We start from the raw sequence: 26,377 nt of genomic DNA, 5'->3' as shown, positions 1-26,377 counted from the left end.
GCTAGCTAGGGATCATGGCAGTTGTAGGCCAAAAACATCTGGAGGGCCGAGGTTGAGGAAGCCTGATCTAGTGTGATATAAGAGTACATATTATTTATTCACTACCCAATTTACAGGCAGGCAAAAACAAGGAAGTACAGTATATGATTTGGGATAATCCCTTCCATGGGTTTAATGTCAATTTTGAAACAGCATTCTAGGAAGGGGCTCATGCATGTAAGCCAAACAGTGATTTGGTGCTGTGGCATGCTGGACATGTCGACTATAGCTAATAGTATTGGCTCTGTTAAAGCAAAAGGCATACTAAGTAGGTAAAATGAAATGTTTTATTTGGTGATCAGGTTTCCATGAGATTTTAATATTTACCATCTGCTTGCAGTTCCAGTGCTTTGTGTGAATTGAACTTATCACTGTTGCAGAGGTGGCTCCTTTGTGTTCACATATGGATTTTTATCACTTGGTGTTTAAAATAAATGTGTGAAAACAACCCAATGAAGATCAAAGCTTGTGGATTGCCTCACCCTGCTTTTCAGTGGAGGCATTTTCATGTGTGATCTTTGTTCATGTGAATTAGGCACCTTTGTGCATGTGCATGCATTACTTGTACACCTTATTTTTCATGGACAAACCAATACGGCTGGATGGCACATTAATTACTTCCTCACCAACTAGTAGACCTGGAAGTCTGACCTGAGGTGAAATAATTCCCATATTTAAAACACACCTCTGAAGTGACCCCCTTCCTGAAAAAAATATGTGGGGTGACTTTGGTTTTAAAATACTGGAAAACAGGTGTTGATTTTACAGGCTTAGATCCAGAGCTGTGTCTGGATTCTAAAACTGCACCACTCCATGCCTCTTGAAGCTCAATAGTAGGGCATGAAACTTATGGTAAATGTTACTGATGGGGAGGGAACACAAACAATTTTTTAAAAAATAATAATGGCAAAGGCAAGTAAAATGAACAATTTACATTCTGACACCTTGATCCTAAACCTCAGCATTGAAATAAAAAAATTCCTTCCTGTAGCACCTTAAAGACCAACTAAGTTAGTTCTTGGTATAAGCTTTCGTGTGCATGCACACTTCTTCAGATACACTGAAACAGAAGTTGCCAGATCCTTCTATATAGTGAGAAGGTGGGGAGGGGTATTACTCAGAAGGGTGGTGGGAATTGGAGATTGGCAGATAGCTGAGATGAGCCTGTTGACGACTCTTAACGACTGTAATAGGTCTTGCAGGAAAAGGCAAGGGGTGAGAAGGTGAGAAATGGCTTAGTCATGTATAATGAGATAAGAATCCAATGTCTCTGTTCAGACCAGGTCTATCCATTGTTTTAAGTTTGGTAATGAGTTGTAATTCTGAAAAGGTTTGCTGTAGATCCCTTAGGTGAGAGTCTGTAGAATTGGAACAGATACGGCTGTAACGTAGTGCCTGGCTATATACAATGGACTGTTTGGTATGTTTGGTATGTTTGGGATGGTAGCTAGAGGCATGTAGATATGTTTGTCGGTCAGTTGGTTTACGGTATAAGGTGGTGTCTATGCGTCCATCCTGTATTTTTATAGTAGTGTCCAAAAAATGTATTTCTTGCATAGATTGATTCATTGTAAGGTTGATTGTGGGGTGAAAATCATTGAATTTCTGGTGAAAGGTGTCCAGGGTCTGTTGACCATGTGTCCAGATGATAAAAACCTTTTCAGAACTAAAATACCCAGCAGATGAAGTTAGACAACAGATCAACAGAGCCAGACTGATACCCAGAGAGAACTTGCTGCAAGACAGACCCAAAAAAGAAAATAACAGAACACCACTAGTCATCACATACAGCTCCCAAGTTAAAACAGTTCAACGCATCATCAGAGATCTACAACCTCTCCTGGACAATGACAGTTCTCTTTCTCAAGCTCTGGGAGGAAGACCTTTCATTGCCTACAGACAGCCACCCAATCTTAAACAACTCCTAACCCACAATAATACTACAACCAGACTTAACACGGACACTGGCACCAGAGCCTGCAATAAACCCAGATGCCAACTTTGCTGCCACATACACCCGGACAACACCATTACTGGCCCCAACAACATCACACATACCATCTCGGGACTATTTAATTGCTCATCGTCTAACATTGTGTATGCCATCAAATGCCAACAGTGTCCTTCAGCTCTCTATATTGGACAAACAGGCCAAACCTTACGCCAAAGAATAAACGGACATAAATCTGACATCAAGAATCACAAAACAGAGAAACCAGTAGGAGAACACTTCAATCTCCCAGGACATTCTATACAAGATCTCAAAGTAGCTGTTTTACTACAAAGGAATTTCAGAAATAGACTGGAAAGAGAAGCTGCTGAATTACAACTCATTACCAAACTTAAAACAATGGATAGACCTGGTCTGAACAGAGACATTGGATTCTTATCTCATTATACATGACTAAGCCATTTCTCACCTTCTCACCCCTTGCCTTTTCCTGCAAGACCTATTACAGTCGTTAAGAGTCGTCAACAGGCTCATCTCAGCTATCTGCCAATCTCCAATTCCCACCACCCTTCTGAGTAATACCCCTCCCCACCTTCTCACTATATAGAAGGATCTGGCAACTTCTATTTCAGTGTATCTGAAGAAGTGTGCATGCACACGAAAGCTTATACCAAGAACTAACTTAGTTGGTCTTTAAGGTGCTACAGGAAGGAATTTTTTTTATTTTGACTATGGCAGACCAACACAGCTACCTATCTGTAACTCAGCATTGAAAGTTAAGCTTCAGGGGCACTTCCAGTGAGTGTTCAGAGGCAGGATGAGAACTACCCTGGGACTTTTATCCCCCAAGACTAAGGTTACCAGATGTCCCCGTTTCCTGGGGACAGTCCCCGGATTTACAAATCAGTCCCCTGACAAAATCCATCTATTTACTGTAGTAGGAAATTGAAAAGTGTCCCCGGATTCACTGAAAAAAATCTGGTAACCTTACCAAAGACATTAAATATGGAGTAAGACTGAGGTGTGGTGAGAGAAGGGAAACCATTACTCTTGAGTTTTGGGGACTAAATGTAGGATAAAAATTGAATCTATCTAATTCTATGCTGGTCCTTCTGAAATGTGACCTACTTTGTAACAATGGTAGGGGTGTGATTAGAGGTGTGGCAGGTTTACTAAGAAGAAAAACTAGCTCTGTCCTATGGGCTCAAGGAGGTTCTAATGTTTCATTTCTGACTTTTTTTGGTCTCTTAGTGTGTGTACTACACATGATATTTTGTACTAACGTGATTTTGATTTGTACCCATTTACATCTCAGAGCATTCCCAATCTCCCAATTAAAAAAAAATTAATCTAGTTGAGAGTGCTGACTGCAGAAGAGTCTCTTGGAGAGTCTGACCCAGGCATCCCCAAACTCTGCCCTCCAGCTGTTTGGGAACTACAATTCCCATTATCCCTGACCACTGGTCCTGTTAGCTAGGGATGATGGGAGTTGTAGTCCCAAAACAACTGGAGGGCCGAGTTTGGGGATGCCTGGAGCCTCTGACCCCTCAAGTCTCAAGAGATGAGGATGCCACCAGAAAAGTAATACTGAAGAAGAAATAGCCATAAAGCACGTTTTGAGGTGAAGGGTGTTCCACACCTTTTAAGATTTCTGAAGGGAAAAACAGTAGTATATTTTATATGATAGGTCATTCCATCCTACACGCAAAGTACACCTCATCGGACTTGTGAAGCCTTAAGTCATATACAGTGGTACCTCAGGTTAAGTACTTAATTCTTTCCGGAGGTCCATTCTTAACCTGAAACTGTTCTTAACCTGAAGCACCACTTTAGCTAATGGGGCCTCCTGCTGCTGCCGCGCTGCCGGAGCACAATTTCTGATCTCATCCTGAAGCAAAGTACTTAACCCGAGGTAATATTTCTGGGTTAGCGGGGTCTGTAACCTGAAGCGTATGTAACCTGAGGTACCACTGTATATAGGTTTGTACGGGTTTTTTTCCTCTCCAGTAAAGCATGTTTCGGATTGCAGCCTCAGTTTAATATCCAACTCATGATTTGGTTATGACAAGTGTTTTATTTCCCTAATCGGAGGCGGCCCACCAGATGGAGAGAGTGAAGCCCGCTTGGCCCAGGTGGGAGCGCTCAGCTTCAAAGGAAGCAATGAAGCCGAGGCTCGCCGCCGCAGCTGAGGCAAACCGTGCCGGGGGAAGGGGGTAATAAATGAGGCGGCGCGGGCCGAGCGGCTCCTTCGCTCGCCCACCACCTTTCCTCACAAACGGAGTTTCATTTAGGCGGGAAAAACTCGGCCGGTGAGTTTTCAGGTTTAGCCGCCCGGGGGGGGGGGGTGGCGGGCGGCTTTTGCGAGGCTTCCCAGGTAGCGAGTATCTCCTTTTACTGAGCGGAGTGTCGTCGCCTTGGCTGCGAAAAGGAGAAGCCTCTTCTGCTTAGAGGGGCGCCGCCAGTGCTACGATAGTGATGTGTCAGTGAGGGCACGTCTTCCCCCCTCAACCTGGGACGCCTTTTGAGCGTAACGGCAGGCTCATGGGCGTACATTTAGGGGGACTCCTAAATCAAGTAAATAAATAGAAATTCTTGGCAACTGACTAATTGCGTGGCAGATAACTCGGTTCTGCCCCCCCATCCCAGATAAATCCTGACTACGCCCATGGGCAGGTTCCTGTCGGAAAGGGGGAAAGGAAGAAAGTCGCTGGCACTTTCTTGTTCCTTCCCTGCTAAGTATTCGTTTATTTATTTCCTCGCATTTAAAAGCACCACGAATAAATATAAAAGATAGAATTACAATCCCATGTTATTCCATACAGCATTATTATGTGAATCATGATAAATCTGCACATCCTTAAAGTGCCAGAAGACATGGCTGGTTTTTTTTTGCTGCAGAGGACTTTTCATAGCTACCCTTCCGAACATGTTTTTATTATTTTTGTGTTTCAGAGAATTGTAGGGTTGGAGGGGACCCCCAACGGTCATCTAGTCCAACCCCCTGCAATGCAGGAATATTCACTTATTTGTCTTGACCCCACCCACCACACACAAGGCAATGTGTATATGGGTTGCCTCACTTCAGAACAAGCCTCTGAAGCAGATCAGGCTGAGAAACGACAGGCTTCTCTCAGATACATGAGTGAAGAATCAATAAATCAACTTCCTGGCCAATCAGTAATAGATTTTAAAGTCATTAAGTTCAGGAACACAAGAGCTTAACTTGAGAATGTTCTCAAGATGGTACATGAATCCAGTTAGACTAAATAGAGTAACAAAAAAAAAGTTTATTTCTTTATTGTAAAAGTTATTGTTATTATTTAAACCTCAATAATATGGAAGTAACCTCTGCTCTACAAACACTTATACCACAATCAAAACACTTATACCATCAAAACTGTCTCTGTAAAATATGTTGCACTTTACGTATTTATATTTAATATTGTGGAGGTAATATGCTGTACAAACTCAGGAGATTAAAGTGTGTTTTTGCCAGCTCTTGTTCTTCATGGTCTTCAAAATAATTACAACTTTACTTGCCAGTGGGTTGGGCAAAGACACTAGTTCCAGAAGTTTAACAGAAACTTTTAGAAACTATTTGTTTCTCTCAAAACACTCAATAAAGATGCTAATAATCTCAAATTTGTTTCTAGATTAGTAGATTTAATGCCACTCTAGGTTCATATGGACAGAAGGGTGGGGGGAAATTTAATACAGTAAATAAAATTATCTATTTGCAGTATGTGCTAATTAATTTGGAGTAATTCCTCAGTTTGGTTCTAAACACTGATAAACTAGATGTGCCACACCATCCATGAAGGGTGAATAAAAATTATTTACTTTTCATCTCTTCATATATTATGCATGCATGTTAGGTGATCTTGAGTATGTTGTGCTCCTGTAGAAGTGGTAATCAACATTAATACAAATGTTAGATTTTATTAAACTGAATCTACTTTCCTTAATTTTCTTTTTAAAAATCCAAAATTGTGCTTTGATAACAGAGACAGTGAACAACCGCCCCGCCTCTGTTTTGCAGCTAAGGAAAATAATACAGTCAAAATGGAAAATGGAAAAGATCAGAAAATACCATGTGGTAAATATGCCAAAATTATTTTATATCCATGCTACTTTTCATTATTTTAGCAGTCTGCAAGGCTAATCTTCAAATGGAAGTAAGAAAAAGATATAGTCTTTTGCAGAGATCCAAGTACCTGATCTACAATGTTGAAGATGTCCTCCTGCTTAGAACTGCCTGACTCCACTGACATATGTCACTGAGAAACCCCATAAATGAGGAGTGCTCAGTGTGCTCACCTAACTGGTGCTAGCCAGTGGAAACTCCCAAAATGTGGTTTTGGGGGCTGGGAAAGGGGGCTGGGCTGGGCTAGCACAGATTCTACTGGACTCTTGAGCCAGCTCTGTTGGGATTGCCCAAGGGTAATGGGACTCTGGCTGTTAATTAATCAGCAGTTTAAATTGTGTATGAAAATAAAATTTATGTAAAATAATTTGAAAAACTATTTGCTTTATCCTTATAGAGATGAAAACTGATCTGAATTTACTACTTGAATGTCTAAAATATCAAATGGATCATCCTACTACTCAGAAAGAGGCATTGGTTACTATTTATTCAGCTTGTCAACAAAACAGTAAGATGCTGAGTTCTAGTTGCATTGCTCCATGTTTTATTAAAATATATTCCTTTAAAAGTTGACACTTTCCCCATTGTTTCTGTCTTTTCTAGGTGATGCAAGTGATTATTTTCGAGAAATAGGTGGTTTGATGTTTGTATATGACCTTGCAAAGTCAAGCGTGCACAGCATGGTAAAGGAAGCTGCCTTATTTACATTAGGAGGTTTAGCTGAGAGTAATGGTAATGCACAATTGTATTCTTTTCATATCATTATATTATCACATTTGAAGATACTAAGTTTTCATGTTTTGCTTCATTTCTTCAAAAGACTATAGTTTTCAAGTACATATACTAACAACAAAGGCTTAAATTTGACTCTGTAGCAAAATGGCAGTGAGTGCAGCTTCTTCAGTACAGTGGTGCCTCGCAAGATGAAATTAATTCGTTCCGCAATTCTCTTCGTCTTGCGGTTTTTTCGTCTTGCGATGCACGGTTTCCCATAGGAATGCATTGAAAATCAATTAATGCGTTCCTAGGGAAACCGACTTCAGACCAGGTCCGGGGACAGTCTGTCCCCGGACATCTTCTGAAGGCTGGGGGGGGGGGACAAGGGCTTTTCTTCCCACCCCCAGCATTTTAAAAAACCCTGGGACAGCGGAGGACTTCTCCGCTGTGCGGGGCTATCTTAAAATGCTGGCGGGCAGCATTTTAAAATCGCTCCGGACAGTGGAGGACTTCTCCGCTGTCCGGGGCGATTAAAAAGCCCCTGGGAAGGCAGGCAGGGGGGACAAAGACTTTCGCCCCCTGCCCGCCTTCAGAAGGTGTTCCCGCCCCCCGCCCCACTTCGGAACAGCTTTCCGAAGTGGGGCGGATGGGGCAGGTGTCCCCGCCCCCCCCCGCCCCACTTCAGAACAGCTTTCCGAAGTGGGGCAGCGGGGCCAGGTGTTCCCGCCCCCCTCCCCACTTCGGAAGAGCTTTCCGAAGTGGGGCGGCGGGGCCAGGTGTTCCCGCCCCCCCTCCCCACTTCGGAAGAGCTTTCCGAAGTGGGGCGGCGGGGCCAGGTGTTCCCGCCCCCCCTCCCCACTTCGGAAGAGCTTTCCGAAGTGGGGCGGCGGGGCCAGGTGTTCCCGCCCCCCCTCCCCACTTCGGAAGAGCTTTCCGAAGTGGGGCGGCGGGGCCAGGTGTCCCCGCCCCCCCCGCCCCACTTCGGAACAGCTTTCCGAAGTGGGGCGGCGGGGCCAGGTGTTCCCGCCCCCCCTCCCCACTTTGGAAGAGCTTTCCGAAGTGGGGCGGCGGGGCCAGGTGTCCCCGCCCCCCCGCCCCGCTTCGGAACAGCTTTCCGAAGTGGGGCGGCGGGGCCAGGTGTTCCCGCCCCCCCTCCCCACTTCGGAAGAGCTTTCCGAAGTGGGGCGGCGGGGCCAGGTGTCCCCGCCCCCCCCGCCCCACTTCGGAACAGCGTTTTAAAATGCTGGGGGTCGGGAGCGAAGCGCTGCCGACCCCCAGCATTTTAAAATCTCCCCGTGTCCCGGGGAGGTTTTAAAATGCTGGGGGTCGGCAGCGCTTCGCTCCCGACCCCCAGCATTTTAAAATCTTCCCAGGACACGGGGAGATTTTAAAATGCTGGGGGTCTGCAGCGCTTCGCTCCCGACCCCCAGCATTTTAAAATCTTCCCAGGACACGGGGAGATTTTAAAATGCTGGGGGTCTGCAGCGCTTCGCTCCCGACCCCCAGCATTTTAAAATCTTCCCAGGACACGGGGAGATTTTAAAATGCTGGGGGTCGGCAGCGAACGCTTCGCTCCCGCCCGCCAGCATTTTAAGATCGCCCGGGGCAGGCGGGGGGGAGGCAGGCGGGGGGGGGGAGCAAAGACTTTTGCCCCCCGCCGGCCTTCAGAAGAGGTCCTCTTCTGAAGGCCGGCTGTGGGCGAAAGTCTTTGCTCCTGACCGCCAGCATTTCCCTATGGGCTTTCGTCTTGCGATGCAAGCCCATAGGGAAATTCGTCTTGCGAAGCGCCTCCAAAACAGAAAACCCTTTCGTCTTGCGGGTTTTCCGTCTTGCGAGGCATTCGTCTTGCGGGGTACCACTGTAGGTGCATTACATGCTCCCCTTTCAACCTACCCATGGCATTCTGAACTAGCTGCAGCTTCTGAAGCAATCTTAAGGGCACCCCACATAGAGCACATTGCAGTAATCCAATACTGAGGTTACAAATATATAGCTTCCTGTGGTCAAGCTGTGCTTATTCAGGAACAGGTGCACCAGCCAAAACTGGTAAAAAAAACACTCTTAGGCTGTGTTCACATTGCCACCTTCAGTGAAGTTCTTCCCCCATTTCCTATGCATTTCACAGCTCTTTCCCCACAAACTGTTCACATCGGTGCAGTTTCATTCATTTATGTGTTGATGGTGCAGGGATTCCTTACCTTATGCTAAAGTGTTCACATCCTGGCTAGGGAGGAATTAGGAACATATTAAGGACTCTAATCAGCAGGAAGTTGGTTTGAGAAACAAAACTGAAAACAGCAGACAAGGCTAGGGCAATAATGCTTCTAAATACCAGTTGTGGGAAACCCACAGTAAGGCAAAATGTTCTTGTACTCGGGTCTTGCTTGCTGGATTTCCTCAGACATCTGGTTGGCCACTATGAAAACAAGATGCTGGACTAGGTGGGTAATTGGCCTGGCACAGAAGGCTCTGCTTATTTTCTTACGTTCATGAGTGGAAGTTTGGGATTGATTCCGCCAGTGTGCCTGCATCATTTTGACCTCCCTGCCGCCTTGCCCCTTTCCCCTGTGGCAGCACTCTTGGCAGGAAGCTAGCACTGAGGCTCTGCCCCACCAGGCAGGACACCTCTGTCCATAGAGTCTCCATCTGATCAGGATTCAGTCTTCATTATCACACCACCACATCGAAACATCAGTTAAAGGCTTGTACATTCAGATAATATAGAGAAACAGAGATGGGTGTCATCAGTGTACTACAAATAACCACTTCCAGTGGGTTCATTTAGATTTTGAACAGCACTGGGACAAGTTGTGTATAAATGTCTGGCCCCCACTGTTACATATGTTCCTTAAGTGTCCCCTGCTCTGAGCTTCACCCACCTTGTAGCCAAAAAATATTTTGGCAGTCAGTAGAAATAGGTCAGTGTCTATACAAAAGAAGAAATAGACACAACTCTGTCATTAAAATGGCAAAACTGAGATTTTTTAATCTCCAAGGGCTACTATTATTTGAATCCCTCCCCCCCAACAGACTGATACAGATACCTACAATTATTGTAGAATTTATAAGAAAGTTTGATTCTGTTTGCTTTATTAAATTTAATGTAATATAACACGTAAATTTCTCAGAGGAATATCTATTTTGTTTCAGTATTCTGCCAACAGACGTTATGCACTTCTGGATCATTTGAAGACCTTCACAGACACCTAACTAATAACGATTCCAGTGTGAATTTGAAAAGAATGTCTGTTTATTTCTTAATAGCACTGGTTTCAAATAACAGTAAGTCCCCCCGCTGCATGTAAGGAAATTGCAGTTACACACACAAAAACACAATTTAAATTATGATGAGTAGCCTCCAGATGAATATTAACTGCAATTAGGTCAATTAGACTTACATTCACAGAAATGTGCTTATAAATCCTATTGCTATTCACAGGTACTTAAGCAAGTTTAACCACTATATTTTCTAAGGATATGCTCATGTTTAGCAGTGCATAAATCACTATGGTCTATATATTTCATATATTACATTTTAAGTTTAGCTGCTATTCCATACTCAGGGCCCCTGCAGACATGTGACTGATTGTAGGTGTGTTCAGCAACATATCCTTGACACAATAAAGTGCATTACTGGTTGATTTATTCTGCTTTAGTTTTTTCTGAGATGCTTCCCCAATGCTACCATGCTGTGCACATGCTATACCTTTCCTCCACAGAGAATTCTGGGTACTGTAGTTTATCCCTCACAAGGTAAGATCACTTATGACCACCCTGCTAGCATCATGAGCACAAATTGTCTAAAGAGGCCCTCAGTGACAAGCATGCTTCATACCACATAATGTGTGAAACAGTTCTAAGATTTCACTGAATTATTGATTGCTTGATATTTGAAATACTTCATATATTTTATTTTAAATCTTTACATGCCAAAACGTGGTCATTTTATAGGGCGTGGGCAGATGTGTGTGAGAGAGTCTGGTTGCCTTAATGCTCTGCTTCAGTTATTCAGGTAAGTAATAAAGCAAGAATGATGTACTAAACTGAAAATTCCTCCCCCAAGCTTTAATTGCTACGGTATTTGTTATGTTTTTGTTTTAATTTCCTAACAGAACAAGTCTTTCAGTATGTGATGTGAAACTTTTGGATCAAAAAATTAACGAATATCATCTGTGGTCTTCAACTTGCAGTGCTCTCTGTGCAAGTGTAAATAATCCCCAGAATGGTAATTTTTTTTGTTAAAGATTTCCTTTCATTATTTGATGACAGTGAGGAAAAATACAAGTATTTTTCAATGCAGATCTAAGTGTGCCATTGTTTTGTCATCCACAGAGGAGAATCAGAAATTTTGCAGTTTGGTTTTTCCTCATGCAAAAGACTGGCTGCAAAGTAGTATAAAGCCTGAGATAGTTCGCCCAGTATGTTCATTCATTGGGCTCACAGTTGCAAATAATTGTAAGTATCTAACCATTGTACCAGCACATTATTTTTCAGTGAAAAGCCTGCTGGGATTTATTTTGCCATTTCTAGTGCTTAATTTCATGCATCTTCTGCACAGAAATAGGGCAGCTACTTTGGTGATATTATCATCTTCAAATTCTAGAACTTACAGTGGAAGTTGCTTTAAAGAGAGGAGGGCTGGGCTTTTCCATGGCACAGTGAGTTGACACATCCTCTCCAGCTTGTATTGCATTTTCTAGAAATCACTATATATTCATTTGTTAAAATAGTAAATATATATATGTTGCCTTTCTACCAAAGCATTCAGGGCAGTTTAGAGTTTAAAATAATGGCTTTCAGTCTTGATACAAAACAGAGAACTCAGAGGAAAAACAGTACATTCAGGTACCAGCTCTTTCATAGTGTTATATAATAACAGACCTTCCAAGTGTTCCTATTTTCCAGATACAATGCTGGATTTACAGAAGCTGGCAGAATGCCCTGCTTTTCCTTAGGATGTCCCTATTTTTATCAGAGAAATTATGGAGGGCATGGAATTATCCGACCCCCGAGCCATCTGAAGGCAACCTTGTATAGGGAAGTTTTAAAATGTTTAATGTTTTATTATGTTTTTATATACAGTGGTGCCTCGCAAGACGAAAATAATTCATTCCGCGAGTCTTTTCGTCTTGCAATGTTTTTCGTCTTGCAAAGCACGGTCCGTCGCAACTGCGCCTCTTCAAGCGGCTTTTTAAAAAAAGCGCAAGACCTTCTCGTCTTGCAAAGCAAGCCCATAGGGAAATTCGTCTAGCGAAGCAACGCAAAACCGAAAAACCCTTTCGTCTAGCGAGTTTTTCGTCTTGCAAGGCATTCATCTTGCGGGGCACCACTGTATGTTGGAAACCAACATGAGTGGCTGGGGCAACCCAGTCAGATGGGTGGGATGTAAATAGTAAAATTATTATTATGGAATAGGACGTCCCTATTTTCATCTGAGAAATGCTGGAGGGTTTGTAATAACCAGATGGAATGGTTGCTGCAGGAAACAATTTCAGGAAGGGATGAATTGAGATCATGATAAAAGTAATTTTTGTGAATAAGTTCTCTTAAAATTAATTTACAAAAGTTTTCTTACATTGAGTCTAGCTCAGTCTCATCTACACTGCATTGGAGTGTCTCCAGGATTTCAGACAGGGGTCCTTCCCAGCCCTACCTGGAGATGCTTGGGATTGAACTGGAGACCTTCTGCATTTGACAGAAAGCCTAGAAAACTTTAGCTTAAAGCAAACTATGAGAGAAGCATGACCGGTAATTGTTATGGTTTGTTTTGTTTCTTCAAGCAAGAATGCAGCAATTTTTTGTTTCTGTTGGTGGATTAGCTGTTTTGGATGAGCTTCTTGTGAAATTGAGACACAATTCAGTTGCAAGCACGAAACTTGCAGTAGTGGTGACAAAAACGATTGATGCCTGTATTGCCGACAACTGTGAGTGAACAGATTGAAATATCTTTTGATATAAACATATTAACAGAAAGTGAAGCTTGTAAGGGTGCATCCAGTCTCTAGTTAGGTCCATGCCTCCCTATAGGATTAAGGTAAAGGTAAAGGGACCCCTGACCATTAGGTCCAGTTGTGGCCGACTCTGGGGTTGCGGCGCTCATCTCGCTTTATTGGCCGAGGGAGCCAGCGTACAGCTTCCAGGTCATGTGGCCAGCATGACTAAGCCGCTTCTGGCGAACCAGAGCAGCGCACGGAAACGCCGTTTACCTTCCTGCTGGAGCAGTACCTATTTATCTACTTGCACTTTGACGTGCTTTTGAACTGCTAGGTTGGCAGGAGCAGGGACCGAGCAATGGGAGCTCACCCCGTCGCAGGGATTCAAACCACCGACCTTCTGATCAGCAAGTCCTAGGCTCTGTGGTTTAACCCACAGCGCCACCCACGTCCCTTCCCTATAGAATTAGGTATTCTCAGATTATTCATTACTTATATTACCAGGATCTGCCTTGGCTTCTGACTTTATTTATTAACATGACAAACATTAAATATCATCAAAATACCGGTAAGTTAAGGATCCTGCAAGGAGGGGAAGAGAGTTGCAAATTCTTTTAATTCCCAGTCCTCACAAATCTTGTAGTTAAGTGTTGTACCTGGTATTGGATGAAAGCTTGAGATAACTTGAAGAAAGGATGGAACAGGCACTCTATAAAAGTATAGTGGTACCTCGGGTTACATACGCTTCAGGTTACAGATGCTTCAGGTTACAGACTCCGCTAATCCAGAAATAGTACCTCGGGTTAAGAACTTTGCTTCAGGATGAGAACAGAAATCGTGCTCTGGCGGCGCGGCGGCAGCAAGAGGCCCCATTAGCTAAAGTGGTGCTTCAGGTTAAGAACAGTTTCAGGTTAAGAACGGACCTCCGGAATGAATTAAGTACTTGACTCGAGGTACCACTGTATGTTTCTTTACTGCATGTTGAGTTTAATGGGTGTTTTTTCCTTTTAAATTTATTTTGTACCAATAGCTGCTGTTGGAATTAACCTGTCAAGGTATAATATTGTGCCAAATCTCCTAACACTGCTTTCTTACAAACATCTGGATCTGGGAGAAAAAAATAGTATTATACTTACCCTTGGACATTGTACAGATGGCTGCGGTAGGATACTGGTTCTATCTTTCTTAAATTGAACATGTTAGATGTTGCATTCAAATGTAGTTTGTATTAGAATTACAGTGCACAATTGCTGTACTTAATAATAACCTATGAAGATACCAAACCTGATGTTGCTACAGTAATGCATGGTTGGTTTTAACAAGCTGCTTTATCCCTCATTGAAATAAAATAACAAATAAAAAAATTCATCATTTTGAAACTTACTACATTTAGGCTGCAATCCTATATCCACTTAGCTGGGACTAAGCCCCATTGAACTCAGTGAAACTTACTTTTAAGTAAACATGGTTAGGTTTGTAGTATAAAAAGGATTATGATTAGGCACCTTTTTCATTAGTGGTTATTTCTAGTGCAGGATCTAGGAACTTCTACAAAATCCTGATAATCAACTGTCAAAGCCAAGTTAGAGTTATTAGTGGTAGCTAAGTATAAAGGCACTATGCAATATTTCCATTAAAACTAATAGGACAGATTCATGCAAATGAAGTCACACTACAGCATGTTACTGAGCGTATGCAAATAAGTTAGATATGACTAACTGAAGTTGGGCTGAAAATTCAATATAACTTTATCCCATTGTAATTTTATTGCTTATTCTTCCAAATATGATAAGAGGTACTGTTACAACTGTACATTTTGGACAAATATGTTCCAAGAAACTAATGGTATTTTTTTTTTTAGAGGAAAATCAATTTGCTCTGGTCAAGAACAATGGCCTTCCACTTATGATTCAGGCACTAACTGAATCGCAGGATGAAGAACTAAATAAGGCTGCTACCTTTGTGCTGCAAAATTGCAAACAGATCAGTAAGATTATCATTATTTTCATTACTGTTTTAAAAAACTTACAGGGCAGATTTATGAATATCTTCTTGCCCATTAGCTACTTGACCATTTGCTTTGTCTTCAAAATTCCCTATTTCACCCAGGTTAGAGCTTCCCTACCCACATTCTTCTACTTTTTAATTTGATCTCTTCTTGCTTCCATCTTCCCTTGATGAAGCAGAAATATTAATGAAGGAAGTATGTCTGGGGCTATATTTGTATAAGGTCCTTTAGATACTGCAGAGAGATGTAAAAGGCAAAATAAAACACATCTTAAATAAGTCACTCTCATTGGGACCCAATATTTTAAGACTTTGGCATGTAGCATGAAATATAATTCTGTTTTTATAAAGCCAGCTTACCTTGCCTTATTCTAACTTTTCCTAAAGCTGAGAAGTTGTCACTGAAGTTAGGAAAACATTCATTAAAACTGAATGATGCAGAACAGTTGAAGGTTGATTGGCAGAACAGAGAGATGATCCTTGAAGACTACTGGGACAAAGCCAAAGAAATTTTACGTAGAATCGAAGGACTTGAAAATGACCAACAACAGGTGGTTCTTTGTTTTTTGGGGTTTTGTTTGTTTTTTTTTAAAAAAGAAAGGATGCAGTATGTTAAAAACAGAGGAATAGTTCTATGCAAGAAAATGGTGTCTGAGTGAATTATAAAAAGGGAAGCATAAATCTGGTAAGTTTTTTTTAAAAAAATGCCCCCCCCCCCAATTTTCCTGTGGTGGAAGGAGGATATCATCATCTGGGTTATTCCTCCCAGTCAGTCCAGAAGGTAGGGCTAGCAAAAACAAGTTTATGGTATGCCTTCTGTGGGGAATAGCACCTTTTTCAAGCTTCCATCCTGTCTTGGCTTCACTTTTTAGCTAAAGATGTTTGTTTCTATTCTAGTATTCCTAGCTTGTGTAAATTCACAAACATGACCATTCTTTGTTATGCAAACATATTTCAGCTACTTATAGTACTTCAGATAAAATATCCTACCCACCTGTAAAATTATTGCTCCCCCATCTTCAGCCACATAGTCATGGTGATTCAACATGAACTTCTGTGATCACATGCTTTCCCTCAGTAATTTAATTCCAGTTATTTCCAGTAGTGAATTATTATTTTTTAAAAATATTTTAATTTGATTGGTGAAGGTTAGGATATCACAGGAAGAAACATCTTCCTTATCTGTTTACACATTCTAAAATGCTTTGGAACGCTAAGTCTTGTTTGTGTTGGATGATTTCTTAGGTTTCATTATTTTTATGCCCTAGTCTTGTTTTTATGCAGTATTTTCAGCTGCTTGTTTTGAAGGGACTTGAGCATGAAAAGACAACAACAACAATTTGACCTGAATTTGACAAATACTTCTTGCTTCAAAGTATATATGCAGTAATATTAAAATTGTGGAACCAAGATGCAATTGTCAAAACAAGAACTGAGTTCAGCAAATTAAAACTGACTTCAACTTAAAGGGAAAAAACACAGGAAAAATACATACCTGAAATGTTAAATAAGATTATGAAAGAAGTAATGGGGTGTGAGTGATGTTTTCATTCTAACCAACAAAGTTTGGCTTTTATGACTAGGTGTGAAACTAGGTCAAGTCAACTCCCTGAGTTGATCATCCCTGCCTTGAACCTTCAATATAAGTAGCCATGTTTTTCCACCCTCCCCCACCCACTGGATGTATTTTGTATGACCTTCAATTGCTATTTTTTAAAACACAGGAAAAAGTGAGAAGACAAATATTAATTGATGATATTCCGAAAGAAGTGATCCTGCAGACTACCCCTATGCATCTTAAAGAAAATGCAAGCAAGCCAAATTCAAGTGACATAACACATACAGAAGTGAAGCAACAATTACTAGATTCTATGTCTGCTAAACCGATTGCTACTACATTTGTAAAAGACTATTCAAAGAATGAATTTCTAAAGCCTGCCAATAGGAATCCAACTGATGTGTCAGTCAGTCGAAATGAACTTAATCTTCATGCAGCTGATAAAATGAGGACACCCAACATGACCCACCAACATAAACATATTACAGATAAAAACACTGTTGGTGAATCTAGCAACTCTGAAGTACAACTAAGGTATTGCATCTTGGATCCTACATACAATTTTAAATTGATACTTTTAAATCCTGATTGTGAATCAAATTAGCAAACTGCATTTAATATTATTAAACTTTGTCATGAACTCTAATGGACTGAAATTCCATCTGGAATATATAGGGAGCTGTAGACCTCTTTCAAAATGAAACCTTTTACTTTCAGCTTTTGAACTTCTTCATGGCTACTGGAATAGCCTCATGTGTGGAAGCTACCCTGAGAATTTTTATTTGAAGCGAAGTGTAAGAAAATGATTTATATCAGATAAATGCAGACAATAAATAAAATTATCCCAAGCTTCAATGTGCATATGAAACATGCCCCCCTTTCCCTGGTTAGCATTATTCACTGCAGTGCTATGTGGGAAATTGTGGGAGTCGAGAAGCATGATACAACACAATGAAATATATATTAGGTCAAGTTTTAAGAATGTCTTTCTTATCCTTTTAGTGAATTATTGTGTAAACAGACAGATATTGCAGGTAAAAGAAGAACTCAACTGGTACAAAATACAGGTAGGTACTGTTAATCAAAAGTGTTCAATTTCTGACATTTTACTAAGTTGATCGTTGTTAGAAATTAGTTTATTTTAAATTGGATGAAAAGTAAGCACATATATATCTTCACCATATACCATACTTAGTGGTTGCATTTGCACATCATGCTTAAGCCTTGGGCTTGTTCACTTGGTCCCTTCTCTCCTCTCCTGCATAGCCAAAAGAAGCAGTCACAACCTTTTGCTTTTTACATTTGGTTAAAAGTGGTTTGTTGTGTTGGTTGGAGCAACACACTGTGGTTCATAAAACTATAGAATCCGAAGGCATCCTGAGGCTCATCTAATTATCCACCCCCATTCCTGCAATGCAGGAAGCTCAACTAAAGCATCCATGACAGATGGGCCATCCAACTTCTGCTTAAACACCTCCAAGGAAGGAGCGTCCACAACCTCCAAAGGGAGTCCATTCCACTGTTGAATAGCTCTTGTGTCAGAAAGTTCTTCCTGATATTTAGTCAGAATCTCCTTTCTTCTAACTTGAAGACATTGGTTCAGGACTTCAAGTTTGTTCTGTCCTCTATGTGACAGCCCTTTAGATATTTGAAGATGGCTATCATATCTCCTCTTATGCAGACTAAGCATACTCAGTTCCCTCAACTGTTCCTCATTAGGCGTTGTTTCCAGACCCTTGATCATCTTGGTTTCCCTCCTCTGTACACATTCCAGCTTGTCAATATCCTTCTTAAATTGTGGTGCCCAGAACTGGACACAGTACTCCAGTTGCTGTCTGACCAAGGCAGAATAGAGAGGCACTATTACTTCCCTTGATCTGGACACTAGCTTTTTTTTACTGCTGCATCACACTGTTGATCATGCACCACACATGTTAATCATGTGGTCTATTAAGACCCTTAGATCCTTTTCACAGTTGTCCATCTTATATTTGTGCATCTGGTTATTAGAACCTTACATTTGTCTCTCTTGAAATTCATGGCCCAGTTCTCCAAACTGTTACAGTAACCTTGAATTCCGATTCTGTCTTCTGCAGTGTTAGCTACCCCTCCCAGTTTGGTGTGTCTCCAAATTTGATGAGCATCTCCTCAGTACCTTCATCCAAGTTATTTATAAATATGTTGAACAACAACGGGCCTAGGACAGAACCCTGTGGCATCCCTCTTGTCACACTTTTCCGAGGATTATGAGGAACAATTAGTGATCACTCTTTAGGTTTGCTCAGTCAACCAGCTACAAAATCCTCCTAACAGTAACTTCATCCAGCCCACATTTTGCAAGCTTCTCCCCAATTATACCACGAGAGGCTTTGTGAAAAGCCTTACAGAAATCAAGATACACTACAAACATACCAACTTCAGACCACAGGTTATGATGCTGGCTTGTTGGAAACTAAGCAGCATAGTTAGTATTGACTACAATTCCAGGTATGGATGACATGGCAATCTGTGTTTAACTGAAAGCAGAAGCAAAAGCAAAAGCATACAAACTCATCCTTGGCTGCATGAAAAAATGAAGGAAGTGTGTGAGACCAAGGTATGCTATAGATTATGCATGTGGTGCTAAAATGCATGTGGTGCTAAACTATGGTTTAGGATGACATCTAAACAAAGCCAATATGTTATACATATATTGTTCATTATATGTTGTCCAAGCATGCTACATACGGTAGTTGCCCGTGTGGAATAATACTATTACTCCATCACATATTCAATGATGAATTTGTCTTAAATTTCATAATCTAGTATGACTTTTTAATGTTAAAACTATTCATGATATAAATGTCTGTTGCCTTTAAAATATAAGCACAGTTGTATTCAATTATTTTAAGACCAGAGTTAAGGCTGTCGTAGTAACTCAAGCTCCACAAAGCTGAAAATTGGATGCTGAGGCTAATGCCATAATGGACGTACCCTAACAAGTGTCATTTTTATAAAAAGAATTTTGAGACATAATGTTGGACTTTTTTGTTGGCTACCCACCTTAACTAAAGGGGTACTTGTGTGTCCCTCCCACACATTGTAATAAAATTTTGAAGTTCTGGAAACTATGTTAGATGCTATGGACTTGGACTCCATGCTCCTGCATCACTGTCAACTGAACAAATTAATGCCTTTTTTATCTTTATCTTAATTTGTGTTATTATGGTCTATAACTACATAAAATACATAACATCTGAATTCTTAACCATATGTTTCATATTAATCCAATAACATTTTTCTTTTATAGATCCATTATGCTCAAGAATAACAAGCAGGAGGATAAACTGTAATCTGTCTGCTTCTAAAATAGCAGAGTTGCAGTGCACAGGTGATTTTGTTGTTGTTCTGTTTTGTAAGAAGCCTAAATTAGACTTCTAGACACTAACAGATACAGTGGTACCTCAGGTTACAGACGCTTCAGGTTACAGACTCTGCTAACCCAGAAATAGTACCTCAGGTTAAGAACTTTGCTTCAGGATGAGAACAGTAATCGTGCATTGGCAGCGTGAGGCCCCATTAGCTAAAGTGGCACCTCAGGTTAAGAACAGTTTCAGGTTAAGAACAGACCTCCGGAATGAATTAAGTTCTTAATCCAAGGTACCACTGTAGTTCCTTTCTTTTAAATGCCAGAATTTTTTTTACATTTAAAGACGCAATCACTTTGTATTGTGTCTTAAAAATTAGCAATTTTGTTTTGGAAATCTAAGCAAAGAAGAATCCCACTCCACAATTTTGAATATTTGAACAATAACAAGGCCACTTCCAACTCAACAATTCTATTATTCAATTTACTGGTTCAATATTAGGTTTACCAATGAATTCCCAAAAAGTACTTGCTAGATTTACTGATGTTAAACCTGGAAAGACCAGAATATATAAATCACAATTTACTAAAAGCAGATATGAAAAATTCAGTCTGAAATCCTTTTTAAAATGCTTTTTCTAAAGAGTCACATGCTATTTTAGTAATATTCTATATCTTTCAGGTTGCATAACAGTAGGAATTCCCTTAAACAGCCGAAATTTTAGCAAGATTTTGCGGTCTTGTCAATATCTATGTGAACAACACAAAGTTACTCTAGAAACTGAACTGAAATATAAAAGGAAGATAAAAAGATCTATTATCTCTAGCAAGAATATTTCTACAGACTGTAATGGTAATAGTAATCATTTTTCATAAAATTTCATGTGGATCATGCTCAAGCCCAGTGGTTTCCAACCCCCCCCCCCGACCACTTGAAAATTGCTGAGGGTCTTGGCAGACCACTTAATGATTTTTCTGCCTGTTGCAGCAATTGTTATATGCTGTGCAATACGCTGTATGATTTTTAATTACCGGTATATGTTTATTGCCTTTTAATTTTTTATATACTGTATTTTATTATATTTCATATAGTTTAAATTCTAATACAATAAAATAAAATGTAAGAAATAAAAGAAGCAATTAGAATGCAAATATATGCCAATAGTCAATTCAATTCTATTCAATTCAATTCAATGGATGTGTCATCTCCTGACTTCAACCACAGATCCCCCAAGTTAGCTGAATTTCCTCTTCCCAGAGCCCTCCCTGGTTCATTTTTTGTGGCAACCAGGCTTCTACTAATCATGAAACCTGGAGGGGCGGGGCAGTAAAATAACATCTCCAGGGATACCTTTGCAGGGGAGACTCAGCAGCTGGGAAAAGGGTTAAGCCTGCCCACGAAATTTGTCCTACAAAGGTTGCCTATGCCAGCATTAGCATCATGATAAAGCAGGTATGTGGAACCTTTGGCCCTCCAGATGTTGCTGAACTACAACTTCCATCAGTCCCCACAAGCGCAGCCAGTGCCATAGATCAGCAACATATGAAAGGCCAAAAGTTCCCCATAGCTGTGATGGAAAACACAGGATTTGGGGAGCCCTGCATTTCTCTCATAAAATCTAGCTCTGCCGTTTGTCTTCCATAACTTTCAGTAATTTTAAATAAGCAAATGTTGTGTTTCAAACAGCAGATCTTCAAACAAAACAGGATGCATATTCAAAGAAACAAATAATCCAACAGAACCACAGGCTTAAAGACCAGGATCTGAATGAAGATCATACTTTCTCATTTAAAGATGGGGTATGGACACCTCAATGGCAAATGTTCTGCATGTTTACATTTGTGTATATGTTCTAATACACATGACAGTGTTATTTGTAATAAGTGTTAATGCCTAAACTGAGACCCGGTCTCAGCACACTGATAAATACTATTCATAACTGGTGAAAGGATATCCGTAAACCACAAGCTATTGCTACTAAACACACAAACAAACAAATAGTTTAACCAAAGCTCTGGTAGCCCCACTTTGGGGGAATATATACCTGTACAATGCTTGAGTTGGTCTTGAGACTGAACATAGGACCTTCTTTATTTCCTTGTATGCATGTTACCATTGAGCTCTGGCACATCTGCCAAATGTGTACTGTTTTCATTAATAATGCAGGAAACTGATATTCATCTGCCAGATATACCTGCAGTAGCTGTTGAAAAAAGCAAACGGAGAATTAGGAAAAATTTTACGTCAGAAGAAATAAGATTTCTTTTGGATGGTGTAAAGAAAATGGGCCATCATTGGAATTTAATTTTATGGACTTACCCGTTTCAGAAGGGAAGGACAAATGTTGACCTTGCTAAGAAATACTGCCACTTACAGGTAATATTTCAGATTAATTTTGTGCTAGTATTTTACACCTTTGGGACAGGATGAGAGGAAAGGAAAGAACCATTGGGCTGGTTTTGAAAATTACTTCTCTTCAGTGCATGGTGGTTCTCCATTAGTGATGGAGGCAGGACTACGCAAATAATGACACTTGCCCCTACAATGGGAGTGGCTTTCACTGAGTAAAAACCAGAACTTGAATCTAAGTAGCCATTTACTTCTGTAAGTGTAAACTATGAAAGTAAGGTTATATTAAACCCAAATATCATCGCTGGGACTCAATAGTATTTTGCAATAATATTAATTGATTGTACTTCAATCAATTTTATTGTTTATAACCAATGAAGAAGAGTTTGGATTTGATATCCTGCTTTATCACTACCCTAAGGAGTCTCAAAGTGGCTAACAATCTCCTTACCCTTCCTCCCCCACAACAAACACACTGTGAGGTGAAAATAAAAAAACTCCTTCCAGTAGCACCTTAAAGACCAACTAAGTTAGTTCTTGGTATGAGCTTTCGTGTGCATGCACACTTCTTCAGATACACTGAAACAGAAGTTGCCAGATCCTTATATATAGTGAGAAGGTGGGGAGGGGTGTTACTCAGAAGGGTGGTGGGAATGGGAGATAGGCAGATAGCTGAGAGAGCCTGTTGACGACTCAACAGGCTCTCTCAGCTATCTGCCTATCTCCCATTCCCACCACCCTTCTGAGTAACACCCCTCCCCACCTTCTCACTATATATAAGGATCTGGCAACTTCTGTTTCAGTGTATCTGAAGAAGTGTGCATGCACACGAAAGCTCATACCAAGAACTAACTTAGTTGGTCTTTAAGGTGCTACTGGAAGGAGTTTTTTTATTTTGACTATGGCAGACCAACACGGCTACCTATCTACTCTGTGAGGTGAGTGAGGCTGAGAGACTTAAAAGAAGTGTGACTAGCCCAAGGTCACCATGCAGCTGCATGTGGAGGAGCAGGAAATCAAACCCAGTTCACCAGATTATGAGTCCACTACTCTTAACCACTACACCACACTGGCTCTCATTACAATGAGACCATTACCATAAAAGCATTTAAATAGTACATTTCATTTCAAGAAGAAATACCAAGGCTGTTCTCAAGCAAATAAATGTTTCATTTATTTGTCCTGGGGTTGGGCGTATTGGCTAGGAATCAAATAGCCTATGGTGGGAAAGCCCACCGATCTCCCGTGACTGGCCTGGGAATTCCCCAACAGCCAGCTGCATAGCCCTGATGTTGCTCCCAAGCGGGAGGGGCCTGGTGCAACAGACTGCAACAGCCACCCACCCTGTGACCGGGTAAGCAGCCATTTTCAAGCGAATAAAAGCCAACAAAATAAGAAGAACACAGTCATACCTCGGCTTGAAGTTGCTTAAGGTTGAGCATTTTTGGGTTGTGCTCTGCGGCAACCCGGAAGTAACGGAACGCGTTACTTCCGGGTTTCGCCGATTGTGCATGCGCAGTCAAAATGATGTCACACGCATGCGCAGAAGCGGCAAATTGCGACCCATGCATGCGCAGACGCAGGTTGTGTTCTGCTCTGGATACAAACAGGGCTCTGGAATGGCTCCTGTTCGTATCCAGAGGTACCACTGTACTGTAAAGCCAATTATAAAAATACAGCAACCTGTAATTAAAATAATTAGCACAACAACTACATTAAAACATCCATAATTAAAATATATACCTAAGCAAGCCCATCAGAACAGCACAATAGTTAAAACAGTTAAAGCAGCAGTCAAATCAGGATAGCAGGAAAATGTTTGTCCAAACAGGTATGTCTTCAAGAGTTGGTGAAACAGAAATACCAATGGAACCTTCTGTATTTCAGCAGGGAGAATGTTACTGACCGGGGGTTAGAGACATCTGATCTGTACTTTAGCAATGAGACAATTTTTGAGAGGGCCTGGATTAGCTCCACCCATTTAATGGAATTATGCCCAGTGTTCCTTTCTCCTTTGGTGATGGAAGTTATTCAAGATGTAAAGCAGCACTGTGGCATCCTGTGAAATTTTCTACACAAAACTATTGCCACCTGACAAGTGGATGCTCCAAGCCTGGGATGCCTCCTTCCCAGAACTAGCCCGGGAGCTCTTCCCACTCCTCTGCACCCAGTTTACATTTTCTTCTCCATACAAGAAAGTCCGCTGATGTCCCTTGCCAAAACTAGCCCAGCAGCTCTGCTTTTCTGTGCAACTGGTTCTGGCTTTCTCCTCAGTTGGTCATGCAGCTAACATATGGCAGAAACCGCCCTTATCAGGGTCACATAAATTGTCAGGTAAGCAAATGTTGACTCTGACTGCTAACACAACATAAAGTACTGACAGAGTTGGAGCTCTAAAAAAGCCACATTCTTCTCTCACACACCTTCCTCTCACCTGATATGTCCAGCCTGTATAGCCATATGAATCACAACTTGATAACAAATATTTGTCTGTCCCAATGCTCTGACATTTGCCTTGTCTAGTTTCCCTTTTTCTCTTCTCTCTCACAGAAAAATAAAAACAAGAAAAGCATATGACATCTTATAAGTTACGTGTATTCTGTCAAGGAAACAGGATCATCATACAAGTTGGTTCTTTTTTGTTTGTTTGTTTAAAATGTAATAATTATTTTTATTTTAAAGAGGGTACTCCATTTTGTACTTGATTATTTTGTGTCCTATAAGTCCTTTTAATCAGTAAATTTATTTTGAATATAATTTATCAATATGTATAATCAAGAAAGTTGGTAACTATTCTATCTTACAGTATTTTTACTTGCTTTGGATATAAATGTTCTTTAAAAATAAATATGAAAATGCTACACAAATGAAAAACAAGTTTATTGCTAAACTTATTAAACTTTAAATATGCATTTTGTGTTTATTAGGGCATTTCACTTTCTCAGTGGATAAAAGCATTTAAGGTATAACTGGTTTTCCCCCTTTTATCCTTCCCTGCCATTGCTACTATTACCCTTTCCACCCTGCCATTTCATAGTGAAACCTGAGTTCCAACAGAATCACCATCTATCAGCTAGAAAATCCTCCAGAGCATTCAGGGATTCAGTCTTCATGTGTGGACATTTGAATATCAGGGAAGGGTTCTTAACACCATCCCCAAATGCCCTGTCACAAAGACTAGGCATAGAACATGTCCTGCCACTTACATTGGGACAGTGATGTATGGGGACACCCCCATGGTTGTGGCCATGAAGTCCCAAACAGCTCTACATAAGGTGGTCCCCATTTGAATGTTTAAATACCCCAAAACAACAGTGCTGGGGTTCTCCTGTACCACCCCAGAAACCAACTTTGCTAGCTTGGGCAGGGATAATTTTGGGCAGCGAGGTGCATAATATAACAGTAGAATCCCAGTTTTGTGTTTCTGATCCAGTATCATTAAATCTGTTCTCCAAACACATGGGCCCTCCTGGTGAAGGAGATGGAATCTGTGTGGATCATGGCAACTCCCACCCTATCAGTCTATGCTGGTTCTGAACCAAATACTCAGGTGAACAGAAATGGGTAAGAGCAGTCACACACCCCAACTTGTCCACCCAGGTTTCTGTAATACGTACTAGGTCAGTTCCCTCATCCAAGATTAAAATGTGGGTGGTTGCAGACTTGATCAGGCTGAATGGTTTATTTATTTAAAAGCATTAATTTTACTGCTTGATATTTTAAAAATCTCTAAACAGTTGGTTGATAGAGCAACATAGATCCTATAGGCTGGGAGAAGAATCAGACGATAGATCTGTCACCTATCTATCCCATCTTTTCCTTATCTGCTATGTCCAACCTCCAGTGCCCTGTCTCCCTGAGACTGCTACAGTATAACCATAGGCACCCCCCCATTTCCTATCTCTCCTCTGATTTTACTCATATATTCTACAACCAATATCTCCCCTTTCTCTCAAATTTAAGTCCGAACCAATTCTAAGAAATATTTTGCTACGAAATGAACGAGAAAAAGAAGTTCATTTCAAGGCTGGATCTAGACACATCAAATAATCGTTTCAGTTAAACATGTTGCAAACTATGTATGAGAAATCGGGTTAGGAAAAACGGAACTCCACAATGCCATCTGATGTCACAGTGTTAAAATGCATAAATAGTGCACATAAAGCATTTTTTCTTTGCCAGTGTAGCTGAGTGCCCAGTCTAGGTTTCCAAAGGTTCAGATACAATTATAATAAAGTGCAGTAGTAATGCAAGATGATAATCTCTAAGAAGATAAGAACTGCCACAGTATTAGAACTTGGTCCCTTTCCCTGCTCCCAGTAGTAAGTATAC

General features: G+C 40.8%; 1 protein-coding gene across 11 annotated transcripts; it reads left to right on the top strand.

Annotated features, from left to right (window-relative positions):
- The first annotated feature begins 3,449 nt into the window (after positions 1-3,449).
- TERB1 (telomere repeat binding bouquet formation protein 1) lies at positions 3,450-24,860 on the top strand. Of its 11 annotated transcripts, none has more exons than XR_014010244.1 (19): positions 3,450-3,611; positions 5,995-6,086; positions 6,532-6,642; positions 6,738-6,866; positions 10,002-10,133; positions 10,803-10,863; positions 10,964-11,076; positions 11,184-11,306; positions 12,632-12,775; positions 13,815-13,946; positions 14,646-14,771; positions 15,179-15,342; positions 16,516-16,883; positions 17,352-17,416; positions 19,639-19,719; positions 20,378-20,548; positions 21,386-21,495; positions 21,863-22,527; positions 22,984-23,237. XR_014010244.1 is itself a non-coding variant. In XM_081202696.1 (19 exons), the coding sequence occupies exons 1-19, from the start codon at positions 4,211-4,213 to the stop codon at positions 24,620-24,622; spliced, it is 2,451 nt and encodes an 816-aa protein (XP_081058822.1). In that variant the 5' UTR covers positions 4,010-4,210; the 3' UTR covers positions 24,623-24,858. The 11 variants fall into 11 exon arrangements, 5 of the variants coding, with proteins under 5 accessions (XP_081058821.1, XP_081058820.1, XP_081058824.1 ...); XR_014010242.1 differs by having other exon boundaries at positions 3,453-3,571; positions 22,984-23,238; XR_014010245.1 differs by lacking the exon at positions 3,450-3,611 and adding an exon at positions 3,664-3,902.
- The last annotated feature ends 1,517 nt before the right edge of the window (positions 24,861-26,377 follow it).

The sequence above is a fragment of the Podarcis bocagei genome, assembly GCF_964188305.1.
Source record: "Podarcis bocagei genome assembly, chromosome: 7".
Taxonomy (NCBI): domain Eukaryota; kingdom Metazoa; phylum Chordata; class Lepidosauria; order Squamata; family Lacertidae; genus Podarcis; species Podarcis bocagei.
Note: the sequence above shows the minus strand (reverse complement) of the source record. Positions and strands in the feature narration are given on the sequence as shown.

What these genes read in the sequence shown, in the direction of transcription:
- TERB1 (XM_081202696.1), top strand. Translation starts at nt 4,211, where the DNA reads ATGAGGCGGCGCGGGCCGAGCGGCTCCTTCGCTCGCCCACCACCTTTC. An exon ending in TTCAGCTTGTCAACAAAACA is followed by an intron (nt 6,643 to 6,737) that starts GTAAGATGCTGA and finishes TGTCTTTTCTAG; the next exon opens with GTGATGCAAGTGATTATTTT. An exon ending in AACTCTGAAGTACAACTAAG is followed by an intron (nt 16,884 to 17,351) that starts GTATTGCATCTT and finishes TTATCCTTTTAG; the next exon opens with TGAATTATTGTGTAAACAGA.